This window comes from Oryctolagus cuniculus, chromosome 9, assembly GCF_051225735.1.
Source record: "Oryctolagus cuniculus isolate XC-2025 breed Fujian yellow rabbit chromosome 9, ASM5122573v1, whole genome shotgun sequence".
NCBI classification, from domain to species: domain Eukaryota; kingdom Metazoa; phylum Chordata; class Mammalia; order Lagomorpha; family Leporidae; genus Oryctolagus; species Oryctolagus cuniculus.
The window spans coordinates 95,630,695-95,655,004 of NC_142875.1; the positions used below are offsets into that span (position 1 = coordinate 95,630,695).

The 24,310-nt window shown below is 46.8% G+C and overlaps 1 protein-coding gene across 6 annotated transcripts in view; it reads left to right on the forward strand.

The window, feature by feature from the left end:
• The first annotated feature begins 1,917 nt into the window (after positions 1-1,917).
• ATP8A2 (ATPase phospholipid transporting 8A2) overlaps positions 1,918-24,310 on the forward strand; it is a 726,614-nt gene continuing 704,221 nt past the window's right edge. Inside the window, exons 1-2 of one of the 6 annotated variants that reach the window (XM_089304392.1) lie at positions 1,918-2,010; positions 3,662-3,932. In XM_089304392.1, coding sequence (XP_089160518.1) covers positions 3,833-3,932 — 100 coding nt within the window. In that variant the 5' untranslated portion in view covers positions 1,918-2,010; positions 3,662-3,832. Of the gene's footprint in view, positions 2,011-3,629; positions 3,933-4,805; positions 4,971-10,688; positions 10,981-24,310 lie in introns of those variants that run through there. The other 5 variants (XM_089304401.1, XM_089304402.1, XM_051850718.3 and 2 more) reach the window with 5 other exon arrangements.

Genomic DNA, 24,310 nt, shown 5'->3' on the forward strand with positions numbered 1-24,310 from the left:
AAAGCCAGGAGCCAGGAGCTTCTTGCGGGTCTTCTACATGGGTTAAGGTGCCCAAGGTCTTGGGTCATCTTTCACTGCTTTCCCAGGAACATTAGCAGGGAGCTGGATTGGAAGTGGAGCAACCAGGACTCAAACTGGCTCCCATATGGGATGCTGGCATTGCAGGTGGCAGCTTAACCCACTACGCTACAAGGCTGTCCCCAATAAAGATATTTTAAAAAGTATTTATTTACTTGAGAGGCAGAGAGAGACAAAGAGAGAGTTAGCAAGGATCCTGTCTTCTGGTTTACTCTTCAAATGCCTGCAAGTTGGGAGTCAGGAACTCAATCCAGTTCTCCCATCACTTGAGCCATCACCTGCTGCCTCCCAGGATCTGCATTAGCAGGGAGTTGGGGACAGAGTCAGGACTAGGACCCAGGTGCTCCCACATCCCACGAAAGCATCCTTACCTGCATCTTAACCACTCGGCCAAAGGCCCACCCCTGAAAAAGGGTTGTTTTGTTTTGTTTTTTCAAGATGGAAGGAATAACAGTATGCTCGTATGCTCACAGAAAAGAGCCAGTGGAGAAGGGGAAAAATGGCTATGCAAGAGGGAGAAGAGAATTGTTGGAGAGATGGCTTTGGGTAAGTGAGGGGTGGTGAGATCTTTAAAACAGGACTTGCCGTTAGCAGGAGTAGAGCCAGTTGCTCTATAAGAACAGAGAGAGTGCAGTGAGACGTGGAAGGTGAGAGATGTGGTGGGAGCCTGTGGGAGCAGAGAGGGGGCGGTGCCCTGGGGAAGTGAAGGGCTGAAAAGAGGGAAGACACAAACTGGGGACCCTGCGGCAGCAGGAGAGTGAGGTCAGTTTGCCCAGCAACGGCAGGCGCCCTCTTGAGACGGGTAGTCCTGATCGCAAGGAAGATAGGCGAGCTGTGGGTTTTTCTTCTCCTCGCTCAGATGCATAGCTTTCAGCACGCAGGTGACAATCCTTTAGATCAAATCAGCTTTCAGGTTTTGCCAATCAAGACAGCGAAAGTAGGAAAGGACAAGGAGTTTGAGATTGTAAATTTCGAACTGCGTAAGGAGGGAAATGAGAATTTGAAGAGCACTGAAATAGTTGAAGAATCCGTGTGTTTTGGGTCCAACATGGATGGAAGGATCATTAGAAGTTGACATTTGAAAGAATGTGGTGGCAGAGGTGGGCGTTTGGTCTAGAAGTTGGCTGTTGCTTGCAATACCCACATCTCATATCAAAGTCTTGGGGTTTGAGTCCCGGCTCCACGGTGACTCCAGATACCTGCTAACGCGCACCTTGGGAGGCGGCAGGTGATGGCTACACTGACTGGGTTCCTGCCACCCACAGGAGAAACCTGGATTGAATTCCCAGCTCCTAGCTTTCAAGCAGTTGTAGAGTGAACAAGCAAATGGTTCCCTCTTTCTCATCTTCTCTCTGTGTCATCTGTCCCTTTCTGTCTCTCCCTCTCTCTCTCTCCTTCAGAAAGAAAAAGAGCAAGCATGCTGGCAGTAGAGTGGGATGACTGGTGCTGAGGGTGGGAGAGGAGCTTCCCAGATATCGATAATGACAAAGACTAGACGTGTGCTTTCCAGCACAGTGGCACACAATGGCCTTGAGTAGCCATTACGATTTAAATCAACAGAAAAGTAAATCAAAATTTTAAAATTCCATTTCTCAGTCCCAGTAGCCACATGTTAAAAGCCCCAAGTGACAAGTGGCTGTCTTAGTGAACCCCACATATATGTGTCATCACGGAAGGCCCCACTGTACAGTACTGGCCGTATGACCCTGGGGATGAATGCAAACGCAGCGGGAAGATAAAAATCAGTGGAGAAAAGGAGGAATGGCCTGGAAGCAGCAGGCAGACTAAGAAGGACATCTCCATGCCCAGGTGTGGGAGGGACACGAGGGAAAAAGCAGCGAGCTCCTGAGAAGGCTGCAAGGAAAGCAGCATCCTCAGGGGAGAGCGGGTTTCCAGGGCAGTGAGGACGCAAGCAGGGACCTCAGAGAAAAGGTGGGAGACACAGCAGCTCTGCAGGCGACAGAACTTGGATCACAGGATCCAGGCAGTGGGGGATGTCACAGAGAGGTCTGTGTGCAAAGGTTTAAGGGATCCGCGCCAGATGAGTGGCCAATGGGGAGCCCTGGGGATCTTGGGTTTGAAGGTGAAGAATATGATGAGCCCAGTTTCCGATGGCTTCAGGACTCTGGAGTTGGGAGGGAGCTGGGCTGGGAATCTTGCCTGAGCAGGGCAAACCCCAGTGCCTCCTTTTAGGAACTGCCAGCGGAGATTTAGGGCTCAGGACCGAGTTATTCCTAATTTGAGCTCGTGGAGTGTTCTCTTGACTCTAGCATGGGGACACTTGAACCCAGTTTGCAGTTTCTTCCACTTTAAAAATGTAGTGCATGGTATCTGATATATACAAAGAAGGAAGTAAAAAAATGCAGGATAATAAAAGTACTGGTATAATGTAAGTGTACTTTTATAATAATAAAAAGCATAGAAACAATAACAAGCACATAAAATATGCAACTACAAATTACAAGGAATGCTGATAAACACTTGTGAAATCACTAGCCAATGTGAAAACCAGAACATGATCAATATTGTTGAAGACACCTGTGTGTTATTACCTAATCTCATCACCCTGGCTTCCCACAGAAGTGAACACTCTTAAATTCCATTTTCTTCTTTTACTTGATGTTTTAAAAATAGTTCTATTGCCATGCATAGTTCCCTAAACATTTTTTTTGTTTTTGACTCTTAAAAAAATGGCATGTTGTGCATGTCTTCTACAAACTGCTTATTGCATCTCCACATCACACTTTTTTTTTTTTTGACAGGTAAGAGTTACAGACAGTGAGAGAGAGAGAGAGAGAGAAGAGAGAAAGGTCTTCCTTCCATTGGTTCACTCCCCAAATGGCTGCCCCACGGCTGGAGCTATGCCGATCTGAAGCCAGGAGCCAGGAGCCAGGAGCCAGGAGCCAGGAGCCAGGAGCTTCTTTCCTGGTCTCCCATGGGGTGCAGGGCCCAAGCACCTGGGCCATCCTCCACTGCCTTTCCCGGGCCACAGCAGAGAGCTGGCCTGGAAGAGGGGCAACCGGGACAAGAACCTGGCGCCGCAGGCGGAAGATTAACCTAGTGCGCCACCGCGCTGGCCCCTACATCGCACTTCCAAGATTTGTCTGTGTTGTGTCTGGGTGTGGCGAGGCAGTTTTCACGACAGTGTAGTCATTCGGTGTGTGGAATCACTTGGTTTTCCAATATGAACGAAAGAGCTGTCACGAGTATTTTTGCACGTGTTTCCTAATGCATTATCTAAGAAGTTCTCTCAGAGCTCTTTTCAAACTGTGGGTCACAGGTCATTAGTGAGTCATGAATATAAAGCCAGTAGACTAGAGCCAGCATCCCTAAGGGAAACCAGGGTGGGAGTGGGGTGCAAGGGAAGGCCGGAGGGAGAGAAAGGTTCAAGGGAAAAGCGTATCTTTATCACCAGAATGGTGAATGGCAGCGGAAGAAGAAAGGCCCCATGCCGCTTTGTAGCCCCCCCCCCTTTTTTTTTTGAAAACATGCAGCTGGTCCCCCTGGCTCCCTAATGGGAGTCCATGAGGAAGTGACGTAGCCATCAAGAGCGTGACGTGAACACTTTTCTGAATTCTGAAAGGAAGACCTCACAGACGTTACCATGGCAAAGCTGGAGAGACTTCTAGAAGGTCAAACAGCATGCTGCTGAGGCCGTGGGAGCTGGGAGCCACTCGCCAGGAGCATCCGTGTGCGATCTGAGTGCGTGAGCCGCTGTCATGAACTGAGAGAGCCTCCTGAGCCGTCCAGAAAAATGACAGGAGGAACACAGAAGTCAAAGAAGAAAGACTTCCGCGTCCACCGGAAACACCAGTGTGCTGGCCCCTGTAAATGTTCCCTCCTGAAGCCCCGAGGTAAGGGAGTCTGAGCTGCGAGGCCTGACTCTATAAAAGTCTATGCAGGATTGGTATAAAAGAAATGAGACTTTATTATAAAAATCGGAGAATGGCACGCATCTCACGTAGTGAGAGCAAGCGCTATTTCCTTAAGTGAATTTCATGTAGAAGCATGTTGGTGTTCCGGAGTGGGCTGTAGGGCGTATTTCATATTGTGGCTGATGATCCAAAAGTTTAAAGCCATTCCTCCAGAGTATTTGAGGGGATGGCACTGTTGGTGTGTGTAGTGGCCTGCAGTACTGGTGTTCCATGTGGGCACCAGTTCGGGTCCCAGCTGCTCCACTTCCAATCTGGCTCTCTACCATGGCCTGGGAGAGCAGTGGAGGATGGCCCAACTCAGTCCTTGGGCCCCTGCACCCGTGTGGGAGACCTGGAAGAAGCTCCTGGCTCCTGGCTTCCAATCAGCACAGCTCTGGTTGTTGTGGCCAGCTGAGGAGTGAACCAGTGGATGGAAGACCTCTCTCTCTCTCTCTCTCTCTCTCTCTCTCCTCTCTGGTTCTCCATCTCTCTCTGTGTGACTCTGACTTTCAAATAAATAAATAAATATTTGGGAAAAAAAAGTATTTGAGTATTCAGATGTTCAAATGCTTTTTCTTTTCTCTTTTGGTCAGGTTGTTTTTTCTACTTTTGTTATTACTTTTAAATAATTATTTTTGTATCCATTATTTATTTGAAGAGAGAGAGACAGACAGAAGAAGATTGTCCAACCATTGGTTCACTCTCCAAATGTCCTCAACAGCCAGGACTGGGCCAGGCTGAAGCCAGGACCCAGGAACTGCATCAGGGTGTCCCAGGTGGGTGACAGGGACCCAGCTACTTGAGCCGTCACCTGCTGCCTCCCGGCATGCACAGGAGCAGGAAGTTGGGTAGGAAGCAGAGCTGAGACTCAAACCCAGGCACTGTGGTGATGGGGTGTGGGTGTTAACCCCTGTGCCGCACATCCAGGCCTCAGATTGTTCTTCACAGTATAAGCTGACACCCTGGCCATCCGCGCATGTGAGTTTCTGGTCTTCTTTATCTTCACCAGTGTTAGTAATGAGAAATTCCTTAATTTTTGTCAGTCGAATTGGTATTAAGTGATATCTCCTGGTGGTTTGAGTTTTCAGTTATTAAATGGCTTAGTTACTAAAAGGTTGAGAATATTTTCATATGCTTTTGGCAATTTATGTTTTCTTTTCATTATATACTTGTGATATCTTTTGCTCATTTTATTACATCATTTTTTCCTATGAACTCAAAAATGTTGGCTCTTCATCTTTTATTGGTTTACTACATTACAAACATTTAATCCCACATTATGGTTTGTTTTTTCCACCTGTGATATTTTAGGGGCAGAAGTTCTTGGTTTTAATGTCATTCAACTTAATCATTTTTCCTCTGTAGTTTACATGGATCTTATTTATTGTTTAGGTATTTATTTATTTATTGTACTAGGTTCTCATACCTGGAAGTTTTAAGGTATTCGCTCATATTACATCATTAGTAGTTTTGGTCTTTCCAGCTGGAATTGGCTCTCCTTCTTTGCTTTAAGTGAACTCTGCTTTCCAGTACACCTTGAATTCCTCCTGCCATCTTGAATTCTTTCACTTGTGGAGGGACGAGACTGGAGTGGGCCCAGCCAGCGGCTCCACTGCCCACAGTACCTCGACATAAACACTGAAAAAGCTGGGCCTTCTATGTGCGTGTGTCCCACATATCAGCAAAGGGAGCTGCCACTTTTTTTTTTTTAATTATTTGACAGGTAGAGTTTTAGACAGTGAGAGAGACAGACAGAGAGAAAGGTCTTCCTTCCATTGGTTCACTTCCCTAATGGCCACTATGGCTGGCACTGCGCCGATTCGAAGCCAGGAGCCAGGTGCTTTCTCCTGGTCTTCCATGCGGGTTCAGGGCCCAAGCACTTAGGCCATCCTCCACCGCCTTCCCGGGCCACAGCAGAGAGCTGGACTGGAAGAGGAGCAACCAGGACTAGAACCCAGTGCCCATATGGGATGCCGGCGCTGCAGGCAGAGGATTAACGAAATGAGCCACAGTGCTGGCCCCAGGAGCTGCCACTTTTGATTCTCTCAGGCTGTCATGAATTTTGCCACTTTGAAGTAATTTGCTAAAAGTTTCCAGCAACCAACAATCAATTATCTGGGGATCTTCCTTGTGAGCTGATTACTTCTGACCCACCATATTCCTTTCAGTAGATTTTATACTACTAAAATATTTCTTTGTGAAATAAACAGAAGGAATTAAATATCTCCATTTAAAAAGGCTGAGTGGGGCCATTTCTAGTGGAGGTGCCAGATGGTCCACTACTTGTTTCTCAGGAACCGTGTGAGCTTCAGTGTAGGAGAGGGTACTATACTACATGTCTGATATATTTGAGGGTCCAGGTGTGCATTGAGATTCAGATTCTCCGTAGTTAGAAGGCGAAGATTTAGACCCTGGTTTATCTATTTTCTTAGTCTTTAGAGAATAAACTGTGGACTTTGTTGATTCTTTGTCTCTTTTGTCATATCTCTTTAATTTCTGTTCTCATCTTCCATATCCTCTGTCTTCTTTGGGTTTATTCTGTAACTCTTTAATTTCTAGAAATGGACATCTAGCCAATTAAATTTTTGGCTTCTTTTTCTTTCTCTTTTCCCTAATATTAACATGAGACCTTTACATTTACTCCCACTGCATCACTTTAGCATTCTAGCCCAAGGTTTTCATTTTAATATTTATTTGAAAGGCAGAGTTGCAGAGAGGCATATTCTTGGTATATAAGAAGGTATATTCTTGGGGCTGGCGCCATGGCTCACTTGGTTAATCCTCTGCCTGCGGCACTGGCATCCCATATGGGCACTGGGTTCTAGACCCGGTTGCTCCTCTTCCAGTCCAGCTCTCTGCTGTGGCCCAGGAGTGCAGTGGAGGAGAGAGAGAGAGAGAGAAGGAGAAGGAGAGAGAGGTCTTCCATCCTCTGGTTCACTCCTCAAATGGCCACAATGGCTGGAACTGTGCCAATCTGAAGCCAGGAGCCAGGAGCTTCCTCCAGGTCTCCCATGCCGGTGCAGGGACCCAGGGACTTGGGCCATCTTCCACTGCTTTCTCGGGGCATAGCAGAGAGTTGGATTGGAAGAACAACAGTTGGGACATGAACTGGCTCCTATATGGGATGCTGGCACCGCAGGCAGAGGCTTGGCTCACTATGCCACAGCACCGGCCCATCAAATCAGTATTTCAATTCCTGAGCCCTGCAGACCAGTGTCCTCCCTAGTAGTGGCTCGAGCTTATGAGGATATACAAGAAGCATGCTGATGATTCCTTTAATTCAGTCATCTTCCCTCTAATTACGTGATACATACAAGGAAGAGGAGGGTTCGGTGGCTGTGCTCACTGAGCAGGTATATGGGGCCACCTGTACTCAACCCCTGTGCCTGTGATGTCACAGATAATAAAAAGATTTTATTTGTGCATTTAACTTTCAGAGTCTTATTTAGTATCAGAACTAAGGGATGGTGTTTCTCCCTCAAAAAGTTGGTTATTAAGTGTTTCCTTATACTGTGACCATAGTGTTACATGTATCATTTCCAGCTTATAGAATTTTTGGATGTTTTATTACCTAATAGATGATTGATTTTTGTGACTATTCAGTGTGCAATAGAGAAGGTATATTCTTTATTATCAGTGTACAAAGTTTCTAACCTTACCACAAAAGTCCTATTTTGTTGGTTGTTTTATTTGGGTCTTCATCATCCTTATTTTTGGTCCACTTGACTGGTACTGAGAATGGCATAAAATCTGTCTAAATGTATTTGTATCAGCTTTTCCCTGCAGTTTCCATGGTGTCCTGCTATATCAAAGTGATTGATATATTATTTGGTGCATATATATTCATAACAGTTAAATCTGTGTTTTGAATTATGGCTTTTAGAATTATAAAATGAACTGCTTTGTCACATTTGGTTGAAATGCTACTTTGATATATTCTCAATACTTGCTTTTTTACTGTTCTAATGTACCCCTTCCTTTTTTTTAACATTTCTGGGTCACCATATGTTATCATAGCATGTGGTTGTTTCTGCTTTGTAAGCCAAATTAAGAGTCCTTTTTCAATATATTAAATTGGATCCATCACATTTGTTGATACGATTAATATATTTCATTGTAAGTCATAATTATTTTGAATTTGTTTGTATTTCTCTGCAATGAAAATTTTGTTTAAGGTATATGAACTTCGTGCATTTCATAAATACAACTTTAAGAACATAGTGATTCTTCCCACTGTACCTACCCAACCACCCTTCATTTTCAGATTTTGAGGGAAGGAGGATGTAAGGGAGAGAGGGAAAGAGAGGGAGGGAGGGAATATCATTGTGTTCCCACACTTGGATCTACAAATCACATTGATTCTGTTAAAAACTAATTAAAAATTAAAAATTTTTAAAAATTACATCAAAAAAGGATTTTAATTCCTAGTCCAGTATATTACCCATTTTCTTAAATGTTTTTATTGTCTTTGGTCTTTGTTTGCTCACTTAACCCTTTACTATCTGGTTTGTTGATTTTTTTTAAAGATTTATTTATTTGAAAGGCAAAGTTACAGAGAGAGAGAGAGAGAGAGAGTGAGCGAGCGAACTTCCATCTGCTGGTTCACTCCCCCAATTGGCCGCAACGGCCGGAGCTTCACCGATCTGAAGCCAGGAGCCAGGAGCTTCTTCCAGGTCTCCCACAGGGGTGTGGGTGCCCAAGCACCTGGGCCATCTTCCACTGCTTTCTCAGGCCATAGCAGAGAGCAGCATCAGAAGTAGAGAACCAGGAATTGAATCAGTGCCCATATGGGATGCCGGAGCTGCAAGCTGTGGCTTTGCCTGCTAAGCCATAGCGCTGGCCCTGGTTCATTGATTTCTAATGATATCCTTTGGTTCCCACCCACTGCTTGTATAATAATCAATGAACACATCCTTCTTCTCTTTCCCTGCTTGTAGTTTTTCACTGCAACTATTTCTACCTAGTGAAAGCATACTGTTTATATACTATTCATCTACCCTAATCACATTTTTGTTTTAGTCTTCAATTTGCCTTTAAGTATATTCAGTATTCACCATCAGCCTTTTTGCTTTTGACTGGGATGAGTTCGTCCTCCAGCATCCTTCTCTCGAAGGGCTTGTGAGCACAGCACTCCCTGAGCTGTTGCACATTTCAATCTGCTCGTCTATAGCTTTTGTCTTGGAAGAGCTTGGCTGTCTCATTCTTGGTTCATGTTCCCTTTCTCCGATATTTTGGTTCCTTCTATTTCTTGAACATGTTGTCCCGTTACTGCTTTGCTTTGCTTGTTGGTTTTAATGAATTGTCTGATTTCTTGACCTTGTAAGTAGGTTTGTTTTTGTTTTATCTTTTGGCCTGGAGATGCTGAAGGTTTTTCCCTTCTATCTTTAAAGTCTAATAGTTTTCCCAGGCTATGTCAATTTTTCCAGGTATTTAGCTGACATTTTCAACACATATATACTCAGATTTTCTGGTACTTCAAGAGAATTTTCTTGGATTATGACTTACGTGTTAGTTCCGTTACACTGTTTGCTTCTCTTACTCCCCCTCTGTCTTTTCTTTATATTCCTACTGTTTATTTTTCTCTTCCTTCCATTCTTCCTCCTGCATTTCCTTGTTTTTTTTTTTTTTTTTTTTTTTTCTGGAGGAGTTCTATGTGTGATACTATGAGATCTAATATATATATAAGTTTTCACCCATGGTTCCTGGCTCCTTATTCCCATAGCCCTTTTCTCTTCTGAGTCTCTAGAACAATGAGGTGAAAACGTTTGGCCTTTTGTATTTGGTCCCTGCAGAAGCTCCGGAAGAGCCTTGGCGTGATAAAGGTGAGAGGCAGACTGTTGGGACCACATCAGAGGCCTCAGAAGCACCCCGGAAAGCAACGCCTCTTTCTGTCTGCTCCCCCACCCCTCACCCCCACTTCACCTGCTCCTTTCTCTCTCCAAGGAAGTCTAGAGAAGCTAGAATGCACTCATCCAAGGCAGGTCATCATCTCCTCCCCTGCCTTTCTGTCTTGGAGCCAGCCATAAAGAAATTCTCTGACCCACCCATCTGCTAGTAGGTCAGAAGACCCCATTTCAGAAAAGGCGCTGTCCCCAAACCTGGGAGGAAGAGAGGCCGAGAAGAACCTGGGCAGACAGGACTTGCTGCTTTCCCTACTCTGTTAGTGTAGGCTCAGACCTTTTTGTCCAATCTCATAGCTACCTGGTTTTCCATGTGTATGTGTCGGCTGGCGCCGTGGGCTCACTCGGCTAATCCTCCGCCTGCAGCGCTAGTACTCTGGGTTATAGTCCCGGTTGCTCCTCTTCCAGTCCAGCTCTCTGCTGTGGCCCGGGAAGGCAGTGGAGGATGGCCCGAGTGCTTGGGCCCCAGCACCAGCATGGGAGACCAGGAGGAAGCACCTGGCTCCTGACTTCGGATCGGCACAGCGCACCGGCCGTAGCGGCCATTAGGGGAGTGAACCAATGGAAGGAAGACCTTTCTCTCTGTCTCTCTGTCTCTCTTTCTCACTGTCTAACTCTACCTGTAAAAAAAAAAAAAAAAAAAAAAAAAAAAAAAAAAAAAAGCACCATGTGTATGCATTGAAGTTTCCTTAACAGTCCCAAAGCACAGGGTTTGGAGAGGTCCCAGGCAGCTCCTGTGCTTGGACCCTTCTGGACGTCTGTGTCTCTCTTCCTCCGGCCATTTATTTGTGTCCTTCAGAATATCCTCACGGTCAGCCAGTGAGCAAGTTTCCCAGAGTTCTCTGAGGTCCTCCAGCAAATTGGTGGACGCTGAGCAGGGTTGGTGGGGGCCCTGGGGTGCAGCTGGTCAGTCGGAAATGCTGGAGGCCTGCGCCTGACTGGCGTCTGGAGTGGGAGGCAGGTCTGTGGGCCTGAGCCCTCCGCCCGAGGGGTCTGAGTTGCGTGAATGAGAGGAACCCCTGCTGGTGCTGCTTGCCCAGGCAGGAGAACGCCCTCTGCCCTTTGGGGTCGCAGACGCCATCTGTGTGGTGAGTGTGGAATAGGAGAAATCACTCTGGAGTTAGTTTCTCCTTCCATAGCCTCCATTTCTTTGTCTTTGTTAATCTGTTTTATTTTCTTTGTTTTTCCCCCACATCCCTTATTAAATTTTTGCTTGAGTCTGTTCTTTCTTAGGCATCTGGAAATCTTCATGTTTTATATGATTATATTATTTTGCTATAATTTCTTTCCGTATTTTTGTATTTTATTTCTCCCTGTTTAGGTCCTTTTCTGTTTTTGTTTTTTAAATAATAAGATCTCATAAAAGATCTTTTTGGTTTTGTTTTCTGGTTTTTTCCCCCTTTTAAAAAACATATGCCCCAATGCTTATTTGAGAATATTGAATTCTGTTTGGAAAATCATGTGTTTTCTTGTACTGTTGGTTGGGGTGGGAGTTCATCAAGTCCATCAGTTCAAATGTTTTGATTCTTATTTTCTATTTTAGGTTTGTTTGTTGCTTTCTTTTAGTAGCCTTGTGTGGATGAATGCCCATCTAAGTGGGGTCTGAATTGAACTGAATTAGAATGATGCTGATAGTATCTGCTTGCTTTTAACAGTCTGTGCGTTTTGAGGGTACAGCTATTTGTCATTTGTCATATGTATCAGTTATCTGGCTTTTTTTTTTTCAATTTGGATTTTAAAAAATTTTCTTTTTATTTGGAAGGCAGAAAGACATATAGATGGAGATCTTTCATCCACTGGTTCACTCTCCAATTGCCCTCAACAGCCAGGGCTGGGCCAGCCGAAGCCAGGAATAGGGATCTGAGTCAGGTCTCCCCTGTGAGTGGTGGTAGCTGAGATGTTACCTGCTGCCTCCCAGGGTGCGCATCTGCACATCAGCTGGATCAGAAGCAGAGGATGTGGAACTTGAACCAGGCAGCATCTTAACCACTGCACCAAACACCTGCCGCGGGTTACCTATTTTTGCACAACAAACCACCATAACACTCACTGGCTTTGAACAAAAGCTCGGTGGCCTGTAAAGTGTGTATCAGCCAGGTGGTTCTCCAGCTGCCTCAGCTGGGTTCCTTCACGCAGCTACATTCATCTGGAGCGTTGGCTGGGGATGGGCCCAGCCGAGGCGGACAGCTCAGACTCTGCTATCAGGTTTTCATGCTCAAGGCGATGATCAAGTGGGGTAATGGTGGAAGCTGCAAAGACACTTGAGGCCTGGGCTACTTGTACTGCAGGCTATCCATCCAAGGAGATCATAGGATTCACCCAGGTTCAAGGGGCGGGAAAAGAGTGTACAGGATCATTTTACAAAGGGGCGTGTGGACAGGCAAGGGGTCATTGATCAGTGTTTGTGAATCATCTACCACATGGAAAATCCTAGTTTAAGAGCACACTATTCTGTCTGGTAGCCTAGTGGATGTATGGTAAACAATATTTTTTTAAAGATTATTATTTATTTATTTGATTATTTATTTATTTGAGAGGAGAGTTACAGGGAAAGGGAGAGACAGAGAGAGAGAGGTCTTCCATTCGTTGGTTCACTCCCCATATGGCCACAATGGCCGGAGCTTGGCCAGATCAAAGGCAGGAGCCAGGAGCTTCTTCCAGGTCTCCCACGTGGGTGCAGGGGCCCAAGCACTTGGGCCATCCTCCACTACTTTCCCAGGCGCATTAGCAGGGAGCTGGATTGTAAGTGGAGCTGCTGGTACACAAACTGGTGCCCGTATGGGATGCTGGTGCCACAGGTGGAGGCTAGCCTTCTGCTCTTCAGCACAGGCCCCACAGCTGTTTCTTATCTGTTGGTTTTTTTTTTTTTTTTTAAGGATGCGAGGGAATTTGGAGTCATGTGCCCCTCAACTTTTGCTTTTCTTTTGTTGTTGAGGATTCTAATTTTCCCCATGTGCTTCATCCCCAAGTTTCAAAGCGGACCTTGCTTGTCTTTTTTTTTTTTATGATTTATTCATTTATTTGAAAGTCAGAGTTACACAGAGAGATAAGGAGAGGCAGAGAGAGACAGAGATCTTTCATCCACTGGTTCACTCCCCAGATGGCTGCAATGGCCGGAGCTGGGCCAATCCGAAGCCAGGAGCCAGGAGCTTCTTCCAGGTCTCCCACATGGGTGCCGGGGCCCAAGCACTTGGGCCATCTTTCACTGCTTTCCCAGGCCATAGCAGAGAGCTGGACAGGAAGTGGAGCAGCTTGGTCTCAAACTGGCTCCCATATAGGATGCCAGCACTGCAGGCGGCGGCTTTACCTGCTATGCCACAGCACCGGCCCCTTTTGTATTTTTTTTTTAAAGATTTATTCATTTATTTGAAAGTCAGAGTTACACAGAGACAGAAGGAGAGGCAGAGAGTTGCTTGTCTTTCAAAGCCTCTCTTCCCTCAGAAGTGATATTTTTATGTGACTGCACCCACTTCAGGCCCTGAACACTTTTTTTTTTTTTTTTAAGATTTATTTATTTACTTGAAAGTCAGAGTTACACAGAGAGAAGAGAGGCAGAGAGAGAAGTCTTCTATCCACTGGTTCACTCCCCAGTTGGCTGCAACAGCCGGAGATGTGCCGATCCGAAGCCAGGAGCCAGGCACCCACTCCGGGTCTTCCTACGCGGGTAAAGGGGCCCAAGGACTTGGGCCATTTTCTACTGATTTCCCAGGCCATAGCAGAGAGCTGGATCAGAAGTGGAGCAGCTTGGACTTGAACTGGTGCCCATAAGGGATGCCAGCATTGCAGGCGGTGGCTTTATCCACTACACCACAGCGCTGGCCCCCCATCCTAGAAGTTAGTACTTTGATGTAATGGGGGACCTCAAGAAGTTCCTGGGGAAATATAACTAAAATATAAGTTTACTTTGGTACAAAAAATTTTTTTGAAGTCTGTGCATAGTTTTTTTTATAATGTGCATTTGCCATGAGTTTTTTTTTAAAGGTTTGTTTATTTGAAAGGCAGAGTGAGAGAGGGAGCAAGCAATGGGGGTGGGGGAGAGAGAGCAATCTACCATTGTTGGTTCACTCCCCATAAGGCTGCAATGGCCAGGTCTAGGCTAGGTCTAGGCCAGGCCAAAGCCAGGAACCAGGAACGCCACCTGATTCTCCCACATGTGTGGCAGGGGCCCAAGTACTTGGGCTGTAATATGTTGCTTTTTCAGGTGCATTAACAGGGAGCTGGATCAGAAGCAGAGCTGCTGGGACTTGAACCAGTACTCTGCTCTGGGATGCGGGCATCACAAGTGGTCACTTAACCAGCTATGCCACAGCACTAGTCCCCCTGTGAACTTCTGAAAGACCCCTTATAAGTGTGGAATTTGTTTTTGCACTGAAATCAACTTGTGTTTTAATTCCATTTTCTATGAACCTTTGAAGTTCCCTTGTATGAGGACTCTCTTCCAACATTTTCACTCTTAAAGGGGAGTTTTCTTCCTTGAGCTGCTTTTAGGCAAAACACACACCCTTTCTTCCTTTATGTTCTCCTCTGTGGCGCTCTCCCGGCTCTCCCCAAAGACGGGTCACGGGAGTTTGGGGTGTGCCTTCTCCTGGGCTCCCTGTTTATTTTCCCCGGCAGGTGATTTGAGGATGGCAGTCTCCGCCATCTTCTAGCCACATTGAGAGCACCTGCTGCTCTTCTTGTTGAGCTGTGGGTTTCAGCTGAGGATGTGCGGGGCCTCGAGCGTGTGCCCGGTGACTTAGGGCTCTGCTCGGTGCATGGCCCATGACCATTTCTTTCCACCTCCTTCTCTCCATGATGCATGCTATTTGGGACCTTTTCTTCCCACCCAGACATGTGCATTCATTGCTTTCTCAGCTGAAATTGCCATTTGCCCTGCAAGTTTAATTTTCCCTTTGAAGGGCTCAGCTCATTGGTGGTGGTGGTGGAGGCATTTAAGGTTCAACTCTTCTACTTCGGGTTGGATTTAGGATGCCAGGTTACCTCCAGAGAAAAACCTGTCTTAGAAGTTTTCTTGGGGCCGGTGCTGTGGCGTAGTGGGTAAAGCCTCTGCCTGCAGTGCTGGCATCTCATATGGGTGCCGGTTCGAGTCCCGGCTGCTCCACTTCCGATCCAGCTCTCTGCTATGGCCTGGGAAAGCAGTAGAAGATGGCCCAAGTCCTTGGGCTGCTGTACCCGCATGGGAGACCCAGAAGAAGCTCCTGGCTCCTGGCTTCAGATTGGCGCAGCTCCAGCCATTGTGGCCAATTAGAGAGTGAACCATCAGATGGAAGACCTCTCTCTCTCTCCCTCCCTTTCTCTCTCTCTCTCTCTCTCTCTCTCTGCCTTTCCTTTTCTCTCTGTATAACTCAAATTTCAAATAAATCTTTTTTTTAAAGAAGTTTTGTTGCTAACTATGCCCATTTCAGCGTACTGTTCTTTTTTATTTTGCATAACCTTTCCCTCTGCCCACCCTACCTCCCCCCAACAAGGGCTTTGGAGACAGACTTTAGCTATTCCTGGAGTCTTTCTCCACGTGTTGCCTGTGACACAAGGCTGCCGGGGTGTGTGTACGTGGTGTGTGTGTGTGTGTGTGTGCTCCAATGAGGACTGGAAGATGTGCACTGGGGTGTTGTCTCTGCGAAGCAGCAGCACACGGAGATGAGATCTGGGAAGATGGAAGGGTTTTCCTCACTCTGTGCGTTTGTTTTCCTGATCCCTGAGGCTGGTGAGGAGCACAAAGCTTCATCCTCGAGTATGAACTTCTGTGTAGCGGTGATGGCGCCTTGTGACTCCAGCGTTCACTGCTCCAGCCTGGGTCCCCAGGGGCTGTCCTTCAGATTGCAGCCATTGTGCTGAGTCATGCTTACACAGCGCCAGCTTCCTACCTGGCTCCACAGCACGGCGCCATCTCCTCCTGCGTTTCAGGGCATGCTGGGAGTCCTTTCTCTTCCACTGGCTGGGTTGGGCCCCTGCTTGTTGCCACCATCTTTGATTTCTGACTTTGCTCCTTCTTTCACGGATATTGATAATTTACCTTTTTGATATTACTGTTATATTCATGATTTAAACCAATTTGCCTTCAGGTTAGGATGATCATCATTCTTGCTTTGACTGGAAGTGGAATTCAATGACTTGTCTCAGTTCACTAGCTGCTTTTCCATCAAGGTCTTTCACTGAGATTAAATGGGAAGCTTCTGTTTTTGGAACCACTCTGTGTGTTTGCAAAAGCACCCTTTCTGTGGTATGGGGGAGGGAGAAGAAGGGACAAGAATATTGAAAATGCAAAAACAGTCTCTTATCTTTTTTTTTTTTTTTTTTTTTTTTGACAGGCAGAGTGGACAGTGAGAGAGAGAGAGACAGAGAGAAAGGTCTTCCTTCTGTTGTCTCACCCCATAATGGCCGCTGCGGCCAGTGCACCATGCTGATCCAAAGCCAGGAGCCAGGTGCTTCTCCTGGTCTCCCATGTGGATGCAGGGCCCAAGCACTTGGGCCATCCTCTACTGGCTTCCCGGGCCACAGCAGAGAGCTGGACTAGAAGAGGAGCAACTGGGACAGAATCCGGCGCCCTGACCGGGACTAGAACCTGGGGTGCTTGAACAGCAGGTGCCTATTGAGCTGCGGCGCCGGCCATCTTATCTTAGGGATGTTTCCAGACAGAGGCAAAACAGGGCAACAAAAATGCAGAATGGGGGTTGCCAGACTGCCTGCGAGCCATCCCCAGGCCAGCTTTCAGCAAATGCACCTGTCTTCTAGCTGCTTGAGCCATCTCCAGCCAGAGGAAGGCAGCCACTGAGTAAAAATCAAAGCACTCCGGGTGGAGGAGCTGCTCTAATTCACTCTACCTGGCCGAGGGGCTCACTCCAACTTTAGTTTAATGCTGACAGAGAGCAGGGCTGCCTGTGCTCAATTGTTTTCCAGGAAGGTCAGACCCACTGGCCACTGAGAAGGCCAAATGCACATTTCAGATGCAGGTGTTTGGCCTGGCACTTAAGACACCTGCATTTCACATCCAAATATCTGGGTTTCATCTATGATGTCAGCTCCTAACTCCAGCTTCCTGCTAATGCAGACCCTGGGAGGAAGAGATGATGGCTCAGGTCACTGGGTTCCTGCCACCCATGTGGGAGATCCGGATTGAGTTTCTAGTTCCTGGGTTCAGCCCCTGGGCTGTTGTGGACATGTTGGCATGAACCAATGTCTATTGCCTTCTCAGTGTTTCTGTTTCTCAAATAAATAAAATAAAAAGCAAATAATATTTCTCTTTTGAAAAGACTGGTTTCTAGTGGCCAGTGGTAGTTAACACTGCTGAGTGTTAGAGAGACTGGAATTTTCAAGGAATTATTTCTGGAATTAAAAGACATTTATTTTGGTGCAAGAATTTTCTGGGGGCCGGCGCTGTGGCATAGTGGGTAAGGCCGCTGCCTGCAGTGCTGGCGTCCCATATGGGCACCAGTTCAAGTCCTGGCTGCTCCGCTTCTGATCCAGCTCTCTGCTATGGCCTGGGAAAGCAGTAGAAGATGGCCCAAGTTCTTCAGCCCTGCACCCACGTGGGAGACCCAGAAGAAACTCTTGGTTCCTGGCTTTAGATTGGCCCAGCTCCAGCCATTGTGGCCATCTGGGGAGTGAACCAGCGGATGGAAGACACCCCCCCCACCCCGCCTCTCTGCAACTCTGCCTTTCAAATAAATAACTAAATATTTTTTTAAAAAGAATTTTCTGAAATCTATGCATATGAGGGGGTCTTCAAAAAGTGCATGAAAAAAGGCCGGCGCCGCGGCTCACTAGGCTAATCCTCCACCTTGCGGCGCCGGCACACCGGGTTCTAGTCCCGGTCCGGGAGCCGGATTCTGTCCAGGTTGCCCCTCTTCCAGGCCAGCTCTCTGCTGTGGCCAGGGAGTGCAGTGGAGGATGGTCCAAGTGCGTGGGCCCTGCACCCCATGGGAGACCAGGAAAAGCACCTGGCTCCTGGCTCCTGCCATCGGATCAGCGCAGTGCACCGGCCGCAGCGCGCCGGCTGCGGCGGCCATTGGAGGGTGAACCAACCAACAGCAAAGGAAGACCTTTCTCTCTCTCTCTCTCTCTCACTGTCCACTCTGCCTGTCAAAAAAAAAAAAAAAAGTGCATGAAAAATACAAACTATGAAAAAGGCTTTGCATTTATTGCAATAAGATAAACTTACCTCTTAAATTCATCTTTCCCATGAATATTTTCAAGTACCCTCATATTTTTACTGCATAGCTCAACTAGGAGCAATGGTTTTTGCCTTTGTCTTGTAAAGAACCATAGAGAGTGAATAATTCCCATCTCATTTCTCCTACTTCCCATTCCCAGTTTGTGTTAGCTATATTGTTTCTACTTTGACATGGTTTATGTCACCAATTTTTCTAGAACAGTCTTTTCCTAGTTACATAGTTGTAACTCTAATCTGTAAGCTACTGTCAGGAAAGAAGAGGTGGAGTGTGATGCCAAAGCAGACCAGGTGCATTCAGAAGAACAAAGCCTGGGAGGGGCTCACTCCCAGGTGTACGCACGGCAGAGCGGCCAGCGAACACCTGGCGGAGAGAGCGAGAGCACTTCCCTTCCAGACTAGCATTTTATGCAGTACAAAGTGGGGGCAAGGGACTCGGCGGGTCTGAGCTAAAGCTGAGCTTCCGAGATAGACTGAGAGCTCAGGCTGCTTCTAAAGGTCCTGCGAGATCACAGTGTGGGCTTGGGCTGAGGCTGCAGCTGGACTCTGGGGCTGAGCTGCTGAGCTGGGGGGAGGGCTCAGCCTGGTGGCTGGACTCTTCAGATAGGGGTGTGTCCAGCAGTCCAGGCAGGGCAGAGCTGGTCAAGGCAGGGTGGAGCTGTAGTAGCAGGGCAGAGAAGTGGGGCCTGCTTGCTGTATGTAGCTGAGAGGTCATCTGGATCCAAGGCTTTTTGTTTTTGCTCCATCACCTACAATCATTCAAATTCCAGTCTTACCACCAGTCTTTGGTAGTGTACATTCCATTTTGATCCCACATTGGTTGGTGGGGTTGCATCTCTAGAATGTTTCTCCAGAAGACTCTGTTGGCTCCATGTTGCCAAGTTCCTTTATGCTAATTGCCTTATTTTTCTTTAAACTGTCTGCCTTTATTGCTTCTATATATTTTTTCAATTTCCCCCAGTTGTAATTCAGTCTCACACACTCCCATTTCCTCCCATAGACATCCCTCCTGAAGCATCTACCCAGTGGCCCCAATCTGGGCCACACACTGCTGTCACGTATGGCATTTCTTTGCTATGCCCCTGGGTGGAATCTGTGGTTTCCTAGATCCCGTGTGCCCCCCACCCCACGCCCCTTTGTTGTATTAGTCTCTTGTTTTTCTCGAGTACATCTTCCAGTTGCTTCTTAGCCAAAGGCCGTGTAGACCATAAGCTCTATGAGTCACTGCAGGTTGAAAATGACATGATTTCACCCTTACCCCTTGTGATTCGCATGTTTGGTTGTGTATACGATTTTAGGCTAAAAATAGTTTGCTTCCAAAAGTTGAGGGCATCATTTTTTTGCTTTCTGCCATCATGTTAGTAAAGAAGAAACTTATTTGTGCCTTTCTGGGTCTCATTTCTTTCAGAGTAGCATGTCTCTTTGGGAAACTAGCATCTTTTTTTCTTGGTGTTCTAAAATTTCACAGCATTTCACTTCAATGTGGAGGTTTTTTTTAATTCCTTGTGTTGGGCATATTGAGTAGTTTTTTATTTTTTGACAGGCAGAGTGGACAGTGAGAGAGAGAGACAGAGAGAAAGGTCTTCCTTTGCTGTTGGTTGGTTCACCCTCCAGTGGCCGCCGCAGCTGGTGCGCTGCGGCCGGCGCACCGCGCTGATCCGATGGCAGGAGCCAGGTGCTTCTCCTGGTCTCCCATGCGGGTACAGGGCCCAAGCACTTGGGCCATCCTCCACTGCACTCCCTGGCCACAGCAGAGAACTGGCCTGGAAGAGGGGCAACCGGGACAGAATCTGGCGCCCCGACCGGGACTAGAACCTGGTGTGCTGGCGCCGCAAGGCGGAGGATTAGCCTAGTGAGCCGCGGTGCCGACCGTGAGTAGTTTTTTATTTAGGAAACTTTCAAATAAAACTCTAGAAATTTTTCATTTTAACTCTTTAAAAGGTTGTTTCTACCTATTAATTTTCTCAGTTCTCTCTTTCTGGCACTCCTATTAATATCAACCAAATTGATGTTTTTTAAATTTCTTCTGTCCTAATTCCCTAGATGCTTGGCTGCCTGAGGTTCTGTGCGCTGGGCTGGTGGAGGTGTCTGTGTGTTGGGGACCACGTCTGAGTTTGTATCTGTGCTTATGCACGCATGCACAAACACGTGCACACATATCTGAGGGGGCTTCAAAGAGCTATGGAAAAATCAGTTTGTTTTGGGGCAAAAAATTTAAAATTCATGTTTTTCTTTCATAATGTGCATTTCATAATGTGCATTGTCACTTGAACTTTTTGAAGATCTGATATGCATGGATTTCAGGATTTTTTTTTGCACCAAAATAAAATCTTTTAATTCCATTTCCCACGAACTTTTAGAAGTTCCCTCCTATGAGTGGCCACACATGTACCTGTGTGTGTGCTTTGCTGACAAAAATCTGAAGAGAGCAGGGTGGGCACATAATCTAGTGGTGAATTCAGACTACCTGAGTTCAATGCCCAGCTCTGGCTCCTAACTCCAGCTTCCTGCTAATGTGGTCCCCGGGAGGCAGCGATCATGATGCAAGTAATTGGGTTCCTGATGCCCATGTGGGATACTTGGATTTTCTGGGATGCTATATTTCTATAGTGAGCCACTGAAAGGGTCTCTTTCTCTTTATATCTCAAATTAAATATACATATATGTGTGCGTATGTATTTGATTATACAAAAACCAGACAAATCTTTACTAACAAGGATCTTTCTTTATCACATGGTCTACAAACCAAGATTCCCACACTAAAGGAAAGGAACTATCTGATATAAGGAAATTTCCTCTCCAGACTCTCATTGAGGTCCACTTATGTAAATGAAGGATTCAAATTTGTTCAGTTCTGATTGGCTCATGCAAATGAGATGTTGTGAGTTGTTTGGTTTGATTGGCTGACCACAGGTTGCAGTCCAATGGTCAAGTGTGGCTACTCCTGAGAAGCAGGAACTGAATGATGTCAAAGCATTTGTTCAGTGCTTTTCTTTTTTTACAGATTTATATATTTATCTGAAAGGCAGCAATGGCCACATCGACCAGGGCTGGGCTAGGCCAAAGCCCGGAGCCAGGAACTCTATCTGGATCTCCTATGTGGGGCCAGGGGCCCAAGTAGTGGCCCATTTTCCACCGCTTTCCCAGGCACAATTAGCAGGGAGTTGGATCAGAAGTGGAGCAGCTGGGACTCCAACTGGTGCACTCTAATATCTGATGCTGGAATCGCAGGTGCTCACTTAACCTACTGTGCAACAATTCTAGGCCCCCAAATCTACATTTTTAAGAAGCCCTTAAAGGGATGACTCTCTTAAAAAAAGGATTTTGTTTATTTTATAGGTAGAGTGACAGAGAAAGGGAGATACATAGAGAAAGGTCTTTCATCTGCTGAGTTACTCCCCAAATGGCCACAACAGCCAGAGCTGGGTTGATCCGAAGCCAGGAGCCAGGAGTTTCTTCCAGGTCTCCCATGTGGGTACAGGGCCCCAAGGACTTGGGTCATCTTCTGCTTTCCTAGGCCATAGCAGAGAGTTGGATCAGAAGTGGAACAGCTGGGACTTGAACTGGCACCCCTATGGGATGCTGGCACTGCAGGTGGCGGCTTTACACACTACACCACAGTGACAGCCCCTCCCTAATGAATTTTATTTTTGGTATTTCATCTATAACTCTTTTTTTTTTTTGACAGGCAGAGTGGACAGTGAGAGAGAGAGAGAGACAGAAAGAAAGGTCTTCCTTTGCCGTTGGTTCACCCTCCAATGGCCGCCACAGCCAGTGTGCTGCAGCCGGCGCACCGCGCTGATCCGATGGCAGGAGCCAGGTGCTTCTCCTGGTCTCCCATGGGGTGCAGGGCCCAAGCACTTGGGCCATCCTCCACTGCCTTTCCTGGCCACAGCAGAGAGCTGGCCTGGAAGAGGAGCAACTGGGACAGAATCCAGCGCCCCAACGGGGACTAGAACCCAGTGTGCTGGCACCGTGGCGCCGGCCGATAACTCTTAATATAGTCAAAAGTTGTAAAGATTTTCTTTGAAAAATTTTATGGTTTTGGTTCTTGTATCTAACATCTCTTTTGAGTTAATTTTTGTTTGTGGTGAGAGGAAAGGGTATGTAGGATCTAAGTTCGTCTTTTTGCATATGGATGTCTAATTCTTCCAACATCATTTGTTGGAAAGTCTACTTTTCAAATGTACAAAGTAGAATGGAAATTGATGTTTTTCCTAACTATGGAATTAGTCCACAGTGTGCTCACTCAGTGTGTGCCTGGTGGTGCAAATCAGGTGGCCTACCATGTGGTCAAGGGTGCATGTATTCAGTGTGTCCACTGGGTGGCGTTCTTCTTCCAGGCGTATTTTCGGTGCATTATGATAGAGTGTAATTTTCCTGGTTATGTGGAGGTGCTGATTTTATCATCTAAATTTAACTACGATAACCCTCATGAAGTTAAACGAGTTACGTTAAAAACAGGGTGAGGATCAGGGAATCACCTGTAAGCGGAGAGATGATGGTGGGAGTCAATTACCAGTGTCTGTGCCAACTCTGCATTCATTTTCTGAAATCCGCATCAATCTCCATCCATAGCAATCTCTCCTTGCTGCTGGCCACCCAGGCTTTCCTTTGTGTTCCACATGAAGGAGGAGGGAAGTGCTCGTATTCCCGAGAGGAAGCCAGCGAGGACACAGTGGGGGAAAATGGCCGCCCAGGCTCTGTGTGTAGACAGGAGGGGGGATGGCATGGGGAGGCGGTTTCTTTCCCCAAGTCTGTTTTCCAGGGGCCCGTACTGTGATTGACAGGTGTTCTAGCCCAGTCTCTCTTCTCATGGCTGCTAGGGCTTGGCGCGCTGCAGTGAGTGTCCGAGCCAAGAAGATACCCTCTGCTCTGCCACCCGTCCCGTCAGTGGAGGGGCACCATGCTGGAAGCAGGCATGGGTTCAAGATGCTGCCCATTCTTGGGCACACCCGTGCCTCATGGTGCTTCCCTCCCCCACCTGGATGCTCTCCCTTCCCTGTGACTGCACACACCCCCAGCCTCGTGGTTGCCCTGAGGTTCTTTCTGCCCACGCCCATGTGTGGCAGTTTTGACTCTCAGGTCACTGGGTGACGGAACTATGACCACATGGGTGGCGATCCATCCATCTGGGGGCCCATTCTGGCTGGATCAATGAAATGCAAGTTCTCTGCTTTCTTCTTATGCAAAACATAGAGGGTTGGACTGAACCAAGGGCAGCTTTCCCAGCATGATGCATGGATCATGCATATTAGCATCAACTTGAATTATTACAAAAATTCAGATATCCTTGGCTCATCTAAGACCTACCAAATCAGGTGAGGACAAGGAGTGGAGGACCTGCAGTTCCATAAATGCCCTGTTTAATTTTGGAGAAACTTCTCTTACAGTTGATGTTTGGCAACTTCTGGTCCAGGAAATGGAAGGGAAGACTGTGTGTGTGCTCCTGCAACACTGCAGATTTTGTAGCAAATGGACTTGGTTGTTTTTGTAATAATTGAATTTCAGAGTTCCGAGGGACCTACTTGCTCATTTACATATGGGAAAAATAAGGCCACGGGAGGTGTAGTGATTGGAAGGGGTGTGTGTGTGTGTGTGTGTGTGGCTGCTTGGATCACATGATCACCTCCAGATACAGCAGGCCTCTGGGTAGACTTACTCTGATTGGTCAGCTTGGCTCCCTGGCCACTCCTTGGTAGGAGAGGCGGGAACTGTGATATTACTAGGCCCCTCCCCCCAAATCACAGGGAGTGGAGAGAGCAGTTCATAAAATATGAACTAGGAACAGCTGTCAGGTGACCAGGGGGTTTGATGAGAAACGTCATAATCTAGGACCACATGGGTGGTTATTCTTCGGTGTAGGAGAGTTCATGTGTACAGAGTGTAATTGCCTTTGTTGGTCTTGGGCCAGCAGGTTTGAGAGAAAATGCAGAGGTTTTATGAAAGCCTTGTGTTCTGTTGATATAAACGTGTGCCTCTTGGTTTGTGCAGCTTTGTGCAGAAATACTTTTGTTTCTTTGACCCCTACTACTCTGTTGAGAGACCTTTGTGGAGATGTTGAGTACCTTGATTACGATCATGGTCACGGGTCACTGATCGGCTCACATCCTGACTCCACTTAACCTACCTGTGGATTCTTGCACAAGTTCTTTAGCTTCTCTGATCCTGAATTTCCTCACCCATCAAACAGAGATATAAGGTACTCATGCCTTTGCGTTGTTTTGGGAATTAAAGGAGAAAATGCAAGA